Below are 14446 nucleotides of genomic sequence, written 5' to 3' on the forward strand. Positions count from 1 at the left end.
TCCTTCTATTTTCTATTTTGAAATAAGGTCTTGTTAAGTTACCCACTGTGTGGCCCAAGCATCCCGTGAATTTGCCATATCTTTCTGCCTCAGCCTCCCTTGCAGTTATATTTACAGACTTGCCTTGTGTTCTGATTTCTGGCTTACATTTAATTATTTGTGTGTGTGTGTGTGTGTGTGTGTGTGTGTGTGTCTGCATGATGAGACCTGTGATATCATAACTGGGAGGTGATCCAGTGACAAGATTTCTCTTTGGCCAGAAACTCCCCAGGTAGACTAGACAAACTGGCCAGTAAGCCCAAGGGTTTTGCGTGTCGGTGCCTCCCCAGTTCTGCGGTTTTAAATGTGTACCAACATGCCCAGCTTTGCCTTTATATAGTTGGGGATCTAACTCAGGTCCTCTTGCCCACAAGAACAGCTCTTTACCAGCTGAGGCACACACCCCAGCCTGTGGTTTTGTTTTCTCATTCTCTTTGTTGTCTGAGTGTTCTTGGATCTCTGCTCACACTTGATAGTGATACACTATCGTATCAGCCATGGTGTCCCACTCTAGGAAGGCTGAAATGGGTTGTGTTGAGTTCAAGGCCAACCTGTGATACACAGTGTGCGATAGGCTACTCTTGGAACTTTTAAAGTGGGAAAGAAGGAGGGAAGATGCCCATTTAGGGTTTTTGTTTTGTTTTGAGGCTCTATGTAGCCCTGGTTATCCTGGAACTCTCCATGTAGCCCAGGCTGGCCTCAGATTCACAGAGCCATCTGACCTCTGCCTCCTGAGTGCTGGGATTCGCTCCACTATGCCTAGTATGACTGATAACTTCACATAGGATGGTCTGACTGCTCAGTGCTCTTTATTCCCAGCAAGGAGAGCCATTTCTAGGTTTTAAGGTTCTGTGTAAAACATCTTCTTTCCTTGGCCTGAAGTTAAGGTATGTGTGTGGCTGCTAGGAATCCAGGGTAAAAGAATGAGTCATGCTCAAGGGTAGGGCTGGCAGTCTCCCGCTGCAAGGAAAGAGAAGCTGGTCGCCTCAGCACCCTGGTACCCATGCTCTCTGGAGACCTTCTGAAGGCCTCGGCTTCCTCTACCTGGAGAAGTCTGTAAACTTGTTCCCCACATTGAAACCAAGACTCTTGTTTGGTCTTGGGGTACCTTGGCTTTACTGTTTTTTGCTGTTATTTTAAACACTGCTGGGAAGATGACAGCCGCTTATGTCCCCGTCAGCCATGCTGGACAGGAAGCGCCACAGCACCTCTCTCTCTTCGGGCTGCCCATGCTTCAGGTCTCTTGTTCTAGCTGAGAGCTGAGCTACACAGCAGACATCTTGTCTCTGTGGTTCCTTCCTTGCATGCAGCTGCAGACCAGTTTTGTGGGATGGCACATATTTAATGAGTGCTTCAAATAGATCCTGCTGAGCATTCAACACAGAAGTAGTTTAAAGGAGGCTGCTGAGCTGGCTCGGCAGTTAGGAGCACTGCTGCTCTTGCAGAGGACCCTGGTTCAGTTCCCAGCATCCACACGGCAGCTCACAACCATCAGTATGACATCTGATGCCCCACTGTGACCTCTACAGGCATCAGGCATACATGTAGTATGCGTGCATACATGTAGTATACATACATACAGGGAGGCACAACACTTATGCATGTTAATTTTTTAAAAGTCATTATAAGTACTTCACAGAGTGAGTATTATTTAGTTGTCCCCAAAGACCCATAGTTCTAATCCTAGCACTCAGAAGACTACGACAGGACAATGGTGACTCTGAAGAGACACTCTGTCCCGGAAGACAGTCATCCATATTCATTCATGAGTGAGTTCTGGGTCCATGTCCTCTTGCTGTTTTTCCTTCCTACCAGGCTTGACCTTTCACTTCTCAGAACAGCGCAGTCCACTCTCAGTGACGCCACACAAGACCTCCGGAACAAAATGGAACTCTGTTTTTCCCCATTTGTAGATCTTAAGAACTAACTTCACAAGTTCGCCTCACCCATATAGTTCCAGCACTCAGGAGGCTGAGGCAGAAAGATGGTCAGGAGCTCAAGCCCAGCCTGGGCCACAGAGTAAGGCCCTGTCCCAAACAACAGCAATAACAAAATTAACTAGGTATTTCTTTCCTTTTTGGTTTTTTTTCAGAGAGGGCCTCACCATGTAACTGTGGTTGACCTAGAACTCACTATGCTCTCCTCAAACTCTTAGAAGTCTATCTGCCTCTTCCTCCTGAGTGCTGAGATTAAACATGTGCACCACCACTCTTAGCCAGCCCTAGATTTCTTAACTGTCACAGTGCAAACAAATTCATTCTAATTTCTTAATCTCTTTTATTTACTACTGAAATAGTATTTTAAGCTATAGTATCTTTTTGAATGTGTTACATTAATTGGTGTGGGAGTTCCTTCTTATATGTGTTGCTTTTATTGGTTAATGAATAAAGAATCTGCCTTGGCCGGTGATAGGGCAGAGTAGAGCCGGTGATAGGGCAGAGTTTAGTGGGGGGCACTAAACTGAATGCTGGGAGAAAGAAGGGCAGAGTCAGTGGGGAGCCATGTAGCCCCGCCAGAGACAGACACCGAACGGAACTGGTAAGCCACAGCCATGTGGCAATACACAGATTAATAGAAATGGGCTAAATTAAGATGTAAGAGTTAGCCAATAAGCTAACGCTAATAGGCCAAGCAGAGGTTTAAATGATATAGTTTCTGAGTAATTATTTCAGGTCTGGGCAGCCGGGAACGAACAAGCGGTCTCCAACAACAATTAATGAATTTATTTGTCCTAGTAATAAACACTAGCCACTTTACTTTAAACTTATGAAAACATCTGTGCAACACACTTTTATGGAACACTTTTACTAATAATAACACATTTCAAAATCTATAATTGTGTTACATTCCTTTTATAGTGATAAGTTGCATTTTATTCACACATTTGGACCTCATTATAATTGGCCATATGTTGTTTGTTCAGCACTTGTAGTTCAGGGATGGATCTGGAGATCCATGGACTTTATACCAAGCTCCTTTGGGTCTGACGCATGAGACTTTGCAGTGTTGGGAATGAAGGGCTCCCGAAGCACTTTGTCACCTGACCACATGGCCAGGATTCTGTTGGCTTTACTGAGTTAGTCTCATGTTACACTGTAGTTTTCCTTTTGAAATCTTTTTTAATATCTGCTTTGGAAAAAGCACCGTGCTAGATCTAAGAAGCTAATTTTGGTCCCACCCAGCCATTCTCTTCGGAACCTTTAAGGCTCTGGATTCATGACATTTCTAAGCCATTCTTGTGCATCTTAGTTTTTGTCAACTTGACACAAACTAGAGTCACCTGGGAAAACAGAACCTCAGCGGAGAAAGTGCCTCCATCAGACTGGCCTGTGGGAAAGTCTGGAAACATTTTCCTGATTAATGCTGACCATGGGAGGGGCCGGTCCACCACAGGTGGTGTCACCGTGGGCACTGGTTATATAAGAAAGCAGTCAGAGCAAACCACAGAGGACAAGCCATGGTCTCTGCTTCAGTTCCTGCCCTGGCTTCACTCAGTGACAGCCTAACCTAACTGTAAGCTTACATACAGCCTTTCCTCCCCAAGTTGCATTTGATTATGGCGTTGGTGACAGCAACAGAAAGCAACCTGTGCCAATCCCCTACCAAGTTTTTTTCCTGCATCTTAGATCAGAAAACAGGAGGTCATTTCACTGCCCCTTAGACTGGCGCCTTGTTTCCCACACCTAATTTTATTTTTCTCCTGCAGACTCCCAGCCCTGCATAAAAGAGTCAGAACAGGGGGCTGGAGAGATGGCTCAGAGGTTAAGAACACTGGCTGCTCTTCCAAAGGTCCTGAGTTCAATTCCCAGCAACCACATGGTGGCTCACAACCATCTGTAATGAGATCTGGTGCCCTCTTGTGGCCTGCAGGCATACATGCAGACAGAATACTGTATACATAATAAATAAATAAATATTTTTTTAAAAAAGAGTCAGAACAAAGAAAGCACACATCCTTGTGCTTTTTTGTCCCTTCTGGCCTTCTGGTGATGAGGAGTGCTTTCCCGGGGGGGTTAGAGAGGTGAGGCAGAGTGAAGGGTCCTGTGTCACTGCAGAGTGCTGTCTGGGGTGTCACTGCCCTTCGTGTGCAGCCACCTGTTCCAGCTACAAACATTCTGAGGGCTGTGAGCATCTGGCACAGCTGGGCATGGAGGGGAAACCTCCGAGGGGGCTGGCTCCTGCTGTTGTGTGTGTGTGTGTATGTTCCGTGTGTGTGTGTATGCGTGTGTGCTATGTCTTCTGTTGACATGTTTGATGAAGATTGCTTTTTGTGTTTCATTTTCTAGTTACGAGAAGCCTCCTCCTGGGTTTATAAAGGTAAGCAATGGTTGCTCTATTTAATATACTTGGGGACTTAGTGGTTTACTGTTTTAAAAAATGGTGGTATTTTTAATCTCCTTATATGAACATGCTGTTTCTTATTCAGCTTATATTCAGCTGTCACACCATCCCAAGGAACCAGTGCAAACACATAGGAGTCCCGGGACCACAGCTTTCTTTCTCTCTCTGTGGCAGTATCTTCTAGAAGTGTCTGCTGTCCAATTAACTTATCTGCCTCACTCAGCCTGCTCCTCAGTACATTTAGGGTGGAGTCTTGGAGCCCTCAGCTCAGCCTGTGAAAGGACAAACACTGCAGCCTCCAGGGCAGAACCCCTGCAACCTAGTGGCAGGGCCAGGCTGTTTCAATGGCATGAGACACAGGAAAGCAGCCAGAGGACCAAAGACTTTCAGTAAAAGAAATGTTTGAAAAAAGCAGAAAGTAAAGGAATACTCTGGTTCTAAATACAGTTATTTGTTGGTGGAAATCCCTGTCAGAGACTCAGTGACCTTTAAGAGAAAGGTGAGGGCGAACTCCTCCAGGTTCATCTTCTCCCTCCACTTGCCTCGTGAGAAGAGCTTGCTCTCCCCACAAAAGTGTAATTTTTTAAGAGCCATTTTAATGTAACCGTCTGTCTGTAGTGTTCTAGAATGCCTTCTCCTCCCAGACTGAGAGGATGAAAGCTGTTTGGCCTATCTTCTGTCAGAGTGTGGAGGCCATAAGTCATTCCTGCACGAAGCCTGTGCTTCACAGCGAGGCTGAGCTGTTTCTTCTGTGCAGTTCTGTCCCTGACAGCTTGTCTCTCCAGTTCCTGGGGGACGACATTGTCACACAGTTAACAGGAAGCCAGATGATAGCTTCCCAGGCAGGAAGCAAGGATGGAGTCCTGTTTTGGTTTTGGTTTTAGTTTGTTGGATTTTTTTGGTTTCAGTTTTGGTTTTTGGTTCTGGTTTTGTTCTGTTGTTTACAGACTGTTATCTTCCTGTAGGAGGATGAGACAAAGCCAGAAGACTGTATACCGGATGTGCCAGGCAATGAACATGCCAGGGAGTTTCTGGCTCATGCACCAACTAAAGGACTTTGGATGCCTCTTGGGAGAGAGGTCAAAGTTATGCAATGTGAGTGTGCAAGGGTTTGAGTGATGTCTCTGTGGCAGTCTGTCTTCTGTCACTAATCAAGGTGCATGAGGGTGGGTAAGTCATGAAGGGATCTCTTTGGCCCACAGTTCTGAAGGCTGCAGGGTCTACACGGTGCAGTATCAGCATCCTGGCCCGTGTGCCCTGCTTGCATCATACATGATGGAGAAGCCGAAGGAGAGTGTTCTGAAGGGAAACACATGCAGGGAGTGGTGAGATGGGGGTACAGTTACCCCAGACCTGGCCACATTTCCGTTAGTGATGAGAAGGGGGTACAGTCACTCCAGACCTGGCCCACATTTCCGTTAGTGATGAGATGGGGGTACAGTTACCCCAGACCTGGCCACATTTCCGTTAGTGATGAGAAGGGGGTACAGTTACCCCAGACCTGGCCCACATTTCCATTAGTGATGAGATGGGGGTACAGTCACTCCATACCTGGCCCACATTTCCATTAGTGATGAAAAGGGGGTACAGTCACTCCAGACCTGGCCCACATTTCCGTTAGTGATGAGATGGGGGTACAGTCACTCCAGACCTGGCCCATATTTCCATTAGTGATGAAAAGGGGGTACAGTCACTCCAGACCTGGCCCACATTTCCATTAGTGAGGACTTAGTTCCCTTGGCCATAGCCTGCCTCTCAGCTCCACATCTTAAAAGGTCCTCTACCCTATCCTACCACACTGCAGACCAGCCAGATTTTCAACATGAACTTTTGGGGGACAAATCAGATCCAAACCACAGCATGCCTCTCCTCATACTGGTTATGTGCTATACTTGATAGTGCTTTACGTCCTATCTTTGACTTAGGGTGTATATGTGCACGTGTGTTGCTATGGAGATCAACTCAAGGGCCATGCCCATGCCAGATGAGTGCTTTACTAGCCCCTGGTTTTTTATGTTATTTATTATTGCTATTTATGTATTATTGTGTATGTGTCAGTGTGGGTTTCATGGTATACACGTGGAGGTCAGAGGAGAAGCTATGGGAGTTGGTTCTCTCCCCACCCATGTGAGTTCCAGGTCAAGTGCTGTTATAGGCTGAGCCTATGGCTGACCTGACTCCAGGACTTTTGAGTTTGTGTCCAGTGATCTTTCCATGGCCATAGCTGTTTTGGGTATGTGAGCAGTACTACCGTGATAAAAATAACATCCCGGGAGAGAGATGCCATAGGAGGAAGAGATGCGGCAGAGTGTTGTTGAATATGTTTGTCTGTTAAAGTGACTACCAAGAGCGACCACAGGCCACAGGAGGTGGCGCTGGATGTATCTTCTGTGTCCCGCCTGCTTCCTGTCCTGTTATCATACATATACATTTCAGTAGTTTACATAAGTCTGTCACAGATTTCTGTTGCATTTTTGTTTTGTTTTGTGACCAGACATCTCCATATAGTCCAGACTGGCCTTCTTGGTTTTTAAGACAGGTTCTTACTATGTAGCCATGACTGACCTTGAACTCATGCTGAGAAACCTGCCTCTTGTTGCTGCGATCAAAGGTGTGTGCCTCTGTACTTGGTCCCAGACCGACTTCAAACTCCCAGTCCTCTGCCTTGGCCTCCCCGTAGACTGTTGGTATGTTAGACCTGTGCCACTATGGAGTATTTAAAAGATTTGTTCATTTTATTTAATATGTGAGTGGTTTTGCCCGTATATTTGTGTGTACACCATGTGCATGCTTGGTGCCCTCAAAAGTCAGAAGACCCCTAGAACCTGGTGTTACAGATAGTTGTGAGCCACCATGTAGTCCTGGAAGTTGAAGCCAGGTCCTCTGTAAGAGCAACGTGTGCTCTTAACAGCTGAGCATCTGTAGCCTCCCAGATTTATGAGAAGATTCCGAGAAGTCCATTGGAGCTTTCTTTTCCTGTTTGCCTTTCCTGTGGGCTGTCAGTATTTCTTCTTAGTGTTTGAGGAACCACCTCATGCCCTTTCATAGCTTCAGCGTCACCTGTTCTTTCAAGGCAAGCCTACTCACAACAGATGCCCTCAAGTCGGTTTGTTTTGTGGTGCTGGTGATCACGAACAGAGCCGGCACATGGTGCAAATGCCCTAATCCTTATCTACACCCCGTAAAGTCCTGCCCACTTTATTAGGTGAGCTTCCTCATTTTCCTCTTCTTCTCTACTGATGAGTTCACGGCAGAGAATTCTGACTCTTTTAACACTTTTACTGCCTCTCGACGTCCCTTCCACAGATGGATGGAGAGTGAACCCAGGCCTCATACATGCTAAACAAGCATGTTTGCACTGATGAGTACTCCGGCCTCTGGTCTGCTAATTCCTAATGAAAAGTTCTTGTGGGCTTACAGTAATGTACAGCTTTTTCTTGACACCATTACAATTGGATCTCTCTGAACTTAGACTACTTGGTTAAGTCTTTTTAGCTTCCTGGCATTGTTCTACTTTGCTTTAGTTTGAGTTTTTTAAAGGCAGGTTATTCTCTAGCTCAGACTAGCCAGGGTCTCCATAGAGCTAAGATACAGGTGTAAACACAGGCATGTGCCACCATGCCTGCCTAGTTCTGGGCATTCTTATTATTGTTTTACCTAATTTGGGGTTTGACATTTTATCAAACATTCTTCTATCTTTTCTCTCACTCTTTTTTTTCTGTTTTTTTTTTTGTGTTTGTTTTGTATTATCCACTGAGCACAGGGTTTCACACATGCAAGGCAAGCTCTGTACCCTGAACTGCATCCTATTCTCTTTGTATGTTTTATTGTGAGATGCAGCCTCACTAAGTGGTCCGGGCCACCTTGGAACTTCCTCTGCACCCAAGGAAGCCTTGGATTTCCGTCTTCCTGCTTCAGCTTTCATTTGTAGTTGTTCTTTTCTGAGACAGGGTTTCTGAACACAGGGTGCAGACCAAGCTGTCTGGGAACTCATGGAGATCCTCCTGCCTTTGCCTCCTGGTATTAAGTGCTGGTATTAAAGGTGTGTACCACCATACCTAGCCCACTTCAGCCATTTCTTTGAACTTCGCTCTTATGCTTTAGACAAAAAAATGTTTCAAGGTTTAACATGTTTATTACCTATATTATTGTTTGTTATACTTTTTTCTTGGAAACTTCTCATAGCTTTAGTAACTTCATGAAGTGACTCTGAAAGTTTGTATCCTCTGTAGTATGTGTCTCAGTAGCTAGCACTCGGCTAAGAATTTGTCTGGTATTCTTCAACTGCATTAATCCAAGAAACCTACCTTTTTTCAAGAGGGTGTGTGTGTGTGTGTATGTGTCTGTATGTCTGTGTGTGTGCATGCATGTGTGTGTGGACCTTGATATCATGCCTCCTCAGAGCTGGCACAGGTTAGATCCCTGCTTTAACTTGCTCTGCTCTTCTGGTCAGGTCTTGCTATGCTGTCTAATCTTCTGCTATAGCCTCCTGAATCTAGAGCTACAGATGTTCGTCACTATGCTTGGCTCTCATCAGGCTTTAAGAGCCTGTCTTCCCAGGTCCCAGGTCACACAGAAGAGAGAGTGTTGGGTTTCTGTGGACAGCGCGTGTGTCAGCTCTAGATGACCAAGGTCATGGTGAGGACCTGTAGAGAGAGGCTCTGGTGAGTGTGCCAGTCCCCAGTGGTTCCTGTAAGTGTTGATAACCAGCCTGACAATGTGTCTTAGTTTGCTTCAGGGGGGAAAGAGTTTATTTGACTTAGATATCCTAAATCACAGTCAGGAAGGGCTGTGAGGGACGTCAAGGCAGGAGCTCAAACAGGGCAGGAACCTGGGGTCTGGAGCTGATGCAGGAGCAGTGGAGAAATGCTGCTTACTGGCTTGCTCTCCTTAGCTTACTTAGCGTGCTTTCTTTCCACACCCAGGACTGGTAGTGCCCAGCCCAGAGGAGGGCACCACCTACACCTGGGCCCTCCTATAGTAATTATTAATCAAGAAAATGCTCTGTAGACTTGCTTACAGGCAATCTGATGGAAGCATTTTCTCAAACGAGGTTCCCTTATTCAAAATGACTAGCCAGCATGGGCTGGATGTTAAACAAGCCATCATTTTCAGCCAGTATTTTGAAAGGTTGTCTTTCCTATAGAATGAATGATATGCTTAGGCAAGTGACTTATAGGTGTGGCTTTTCCAGGGATCTTTGAGACAATCAGATAGTGGCAGTGCCATGTGGCTGTGTCCTTTTAGGGAGCTTCAGCCTCATTCTGACTTTGGTCAGACTCTTACTGACCTAGGACAAGAACACTGGGAGTGGCCCAGTTCAGAGACCAGAAGTGGCACTTCTCACCAGGGTTGGGTGGATTTTCTGGAAATACTGTTCCTTAGATTGTTGTATTGGGAGCAGATATTCAGTGTTACCCAAAGAAACAAGAACAAAGGGAAAAAAAATAGTAAGGCTGTTGCTGGTGGTGAAAAGGGTGTCCCCTGACCTAAGCCGGGCTCCCAGACCCCTGGCCGTGAGTGCACTTGATTTCTGCTCTGATGCAGCCATGTCTGTGCCTTTCCGCCAGGACGGGGTCCAGCATCACAGGCTTTCATGACTGACTGACAGCAAAGGGAATGAAGGGATCTGGGAGGGAGCAGTAGCTGAGGCTCTCCAAGTTCCTGGGGTGCTTGCAGCGCCTTTGGGTAAACAAGTTCTACCTGGTGGGAGAGACTAAACGGGCTTAAATGCCTCAGGCCGGGTGCGCACTGGAGACACGGTCAGCAGTAAGAGCACTAGGTGCTCTTGGAGAGGACCCAGAGTTGGGGCCCCAGCACCCACATGGAGGCTCAGAGGTTTGTAACTCCAGTTCCAGAAGACCCAATGCGCTCTTCTGGCCGCACTGTGTGCGTGTACATGGCCCACAGACATATGCAGGCAGTGCAACCATAGCATAACAACAAAATAGACGTTTTACAGAGGTTCAAGATGGGATTGTTTTATGGAGTATTAGTCCTTGATGGACCAGCAACCTTTGATTAGAATTTTTTTTCTCACAGTGAAAAAAGCCTGTGACTAATTTGTAAAAAGCTAAAGACTGTTTTGGACAAATTTGTTACTATTTTTATTACTTATTTAGAAATTTTTTTTAAGATATATTTTTATTATGTGTATATTGTGGTGGTAAGGAGACATACATATGATTACAGATGCCAGAGTGGTTGAGCCACTTGACATGGGCGCTCAGAACCAAAACTTAGGTCCTTTATAAGAGTAATATCTGATCCTAACTGCTGACTCAGCTGTCCAGGACCCCCAAATTTATTTTTTGTTATTTTTAATTATGTGCATATATCCCCTTAAACTAGAGTTATGAGCTGCCCAACATGTGGGACTTGAACTGAGGTCCTCTGCAAGGACCTAAGAGCTATAAGAGCTCTTAGTTACTGAGCCCTGTGTGTGTTTGTTTGTTTTCAGACAGACTCCCATTCTATAGTTTGAGACTGACCTAGAACTTCTCATTACTTTGGAGAAGACTCAACAATTAAAAGCACCTTGTTGCCCTTGCAGACGACCTGGGTTTGGTTCCCAGCACCCACATGATCGCTCACAGCTGTCTATAATTCTAGTTCAGAGGCTAGGGTACTTTCTTCTGACCTCTGAGGACACCAAGCACATATGCATTATACATGCAGGTAAAACACTCAGAAATAAAATAAGTAAGCAAAGAAAGAATAGATTTATGAAGGTTATCTCCTGGCCCATGTAGTGATATTTCATTTGTATTTTAATAAATAAAGCTTGCTTGAAGTTCAGAGAGTAAAACAGCTGCCCTGATCAGCCTTACAGACCAGGCAGTGGTGACACACACCTTTAATCCCTGCAGCCACACTAGTTTGCCATAAAAATGGGGCAGTAGTGGTGCACGCCTTTAATCCGAGCACTAGAGAGGATTATAATAAGGGAGGAGACAGCTCTCACACACAGTCTCATTCTGAGACTCCTAGAGGCAGAATTTGTAGGGGAATGTGGTACAGTAGTGGTATTGGGATATCTGACTTACAGGGAAGCGAGGATATACTTAGAGATGCTCTAGGACAGCTCTGGAGGGGTAGAGCCGCACTCGGACCGCTCTGGAGGCTGGAGCCCTGGAAGAAAGGTGTCCTGACTATTGGGAAGCCAGGCTACCTGAAGCTGGGTGCTGTGGGGGACGGTCTCCCTGAAGGATATAGTGATCCTGCTCTTCTGGAGAGCAGCACAGCTGAGTTCTGCTCTGTTCCATTAAGGGAGCATCCTTAATGGATGCTAGCAGAGCTATCTGCTTCTTCTCCTCCTTCTCCAGCTTCTGCTAACACTCTGCTAAGGGGAAGCCCCTGCAGAAATGTAACAATCTCCTCGGCTCTGGCGAAAAGTTGTTACTACATAGGAAAAGTTTTCCTAGCAAGGTTCTTCTGTTCTGATCCACATTGCTGAGGCCCCCTAGGGAGCATCTCAGCAAGGTTTTTCAGCTCGGTCCCCTAAGGGAAGTCCCAGTCAGGTTCTTCTCTGCTCCAGTTAAAGAAGGTCGTCACCCAAGACTCTTTTGAGAAAGAGATTTATTTGGGAATGAGGAGTCCCTGCCTCTGCCAGGGAAGGATTACCTGCAGCCTTAGGGGCAGCCTTTAACTGAAGCAGTGGAGAGGCTTATATAGGGCTTCTTAGGGGCAGGGTTTTTCTAGGGAGAAGGGGGATTGGCTAGTTTTTCCCTGCTCAGGGATTGGTCAGTTTAGGGGATCAGGGACAGAGATGGCTCTGCCTTCATGGCTAAACTGTGTTTCTTTCACTGGTACTTTTTAGCTTTTTGACACTAATCTTAGGACCAGGGCATACTTCTTTCACTGGCTCTGATTTTAGTGACAAAGTGTTTCTTTGACACTAGTTTCAGAGCCAGGGCACATGTCTTTAGTCTGGGGTTCAGGGATAAAGATGTTTTTCTCCCTGGCCCAGGTCTCAAATACAGGGCATGTTTCTTTCTCTACTCTGGGTTCAGAGCCAGGGTGCTGGTGGCAGTGATTGGTTGGTTTCCTGCTCCAGTTATCCTTTTACCCTACAGAATTGACATTTCGAACTGAGGTAGAGGTAAAACCCAGTGGTTGGCTGTTTTGCTTTTCTGACCTTCAGGTTGAACCCTAATTTCTGTCTCTTGGTTTTTATTAAATCATGCTACAAATGACACCCAACATGAGGCTGTTTTGCTCTCTGATCCTCAGGCAAGCTTTATTTATTAAAATACAACTGAAATGCCACTATAGGCCCATGTTGAGGGACGTCTGTGTATATTCTTCATTAAATGGATTCTCAATGAATCCATATTTATAGATTGTCAAGTCTTGTGTTCCTAGCAATGTTCAGTGTGTTCTTGTTCATATTTGCATATGATGGTGTTTAGTTTCTGAAGGCAAGATGTTTTTGTGTTTGTTTTCTCACAACCCTCTTCTTCACCAAATGATAGAAGCTTCAGGTCCTACCAAGCAGACCACACATGTACAGGAACCTGCATATGTTCCTTGACTCTGGTATTAAGAAAAGTAATTCTGGGCCTGAGATGGCTTGGTAGTTAAGAACACTGGCTGTTTGTCCTGCTTACTTTCGTGTTGCCATGATGAAACACCATGTACAGGGCAACTTAAAAAGAAGCGATTAATTTGGGCTTACTTCAGAGAGTGAGGCTGTGAGCATCAGGCTGCAGGCAGGTGTGGTGCTGGGGCAGTCGCTGAGAGTTCATGTCTCATCCACATGCATGAAGCGGGGAACTAATTGGGAATGGCATGGGCTTTTGAAACTTCAGAACCCAACCCCAAAGACAAGGCCTTACCTAATCCTTCCCCAAACGGTTTCACCAACTGGGAGCAAAGTATTCAAACATCTTAGGGGGCCATTCTCATTCAAACCAATACATTAGTCTTCCAGAAGACTGGGATTCCATTCTCAGCACCTATATGGTGACTCCAGTTCCAGGGGATCCATTGACCTGGCCTCCCTAGGCACCAGGCATGAATGTGGTGTATAGACAGACAGACATGTAGGCAAAAAAAAACCTTGCACACATTAAAATAATTAAAATAACAACAAAATATTGAAAAATATATAAAAGAAAAATGTTTCTGTAACCGCTAAGTCTACATATCACAATCCCCACCCCATCCCATCTGTCTGCCTGCCTGTGTTCTCTGTGCTACAGTATCTCCCTTGTGCAAAGTAGACCCTCTACCACTGAGCTGCCACCCCCCTTATGGCTGCAAATACAGCTCTGCATTCAGGCTATTCATTCACACTGCTGAGGGCTCCTGAGAGTGCACTACTGATAGAATCTTTCACATTGTCACTTTTACTGTGGGCCACACTTAGTGTTACAAGGATCATCATTTTGTTTTTTGTTGCTGTTTTGAGATACCATCTCCTTATATAGCCCAGCGTGGTCCTGAATTAGAAATCCTGCTGCCTCAGCTTCCTGAGTGCTGGGATTATGGGTCTGCACCAGGGCTATACCAGCACATCCCCTTCATTTAAGATAATCCTGAGCAAAGCTCATATGTGTTGGGATGTGTGCATATCCAGCTGTGCCCCCTGGCATCTTACATCCCAAGTCTTGATGACATACAACATTAGTTTAGAATGTGGTCTTTCTTCCTGACGCTGTTTTGGATGAGTGAAGGGGAGGCTGAGCCAGAATTCTTTACCATGGCACTTGTTAGCCTGGAACTCGGGGTAGGCCTGCCACATCCTCCCTAGTACTAGGGTTCTAGGTCTGTCTCATTCTGTAAGCTAAAGTGGTGGGTGCACATGAGGACTAGACTCCCCAGCACCCACATAAGATGACGGAAGTGGCTGTTCACGTCTGTAGCTCCAGCATGCCGGGAAACCCATTAGACGGTAGAGACGGATCCTGAGAGCTTGTTGGCCAGCCATTTGTGGTAAACCCGTCTGAAGGGAATAAGGCAGAGAACTGGTAAAGGAGGACACGTGACTTCCTGTCTGACCTAGACAAGAGTCCTACACTCTCCTAAGCACATGCACATACCACAGAGGACAATTGCTCCCTTC

The 14446-nt window shown here is 45.8% G+C and overlaps 1 protein-coding gene across 1 annotated transcript in view; it reads left to right on the forward strand.

Moving 5' to 3' along the window:
- Rp9 (RP9 pre-mRNA splicing factor) overlaps positions 1–14446 on the forward strand; it is a 28495-nt gene that overhangs the window by 7000 nt on the left and 7049 nt on the right. The window contains exons 2-3 of the mRNA XM_085689814.2: positions 4326–4356; positions 5346–5475. Of these exons, the coding sequence (XP_085545940.1) occupies positions 4326–4356; positions 5346–5475 (161 nt within the window). The remainder of the gene's footprint in view (positions 1–4325; positions 4357–5345; positions 5476–14446) is intronic.

This window comes from Myodes glareolus, chromosome 4 (assembly GCF_982192425.1).
Source record: "Myodes glareolus chromosome 4, mMyoGla1.1, whole genome shotgun sequence".
Taxonomy (NCBI): domain Eukaryota; kingdom Metazoa; phylum Chordata; class Mammalia; order Rodentia; family Cricetidae; genus Myodes; species Myodes glareolus.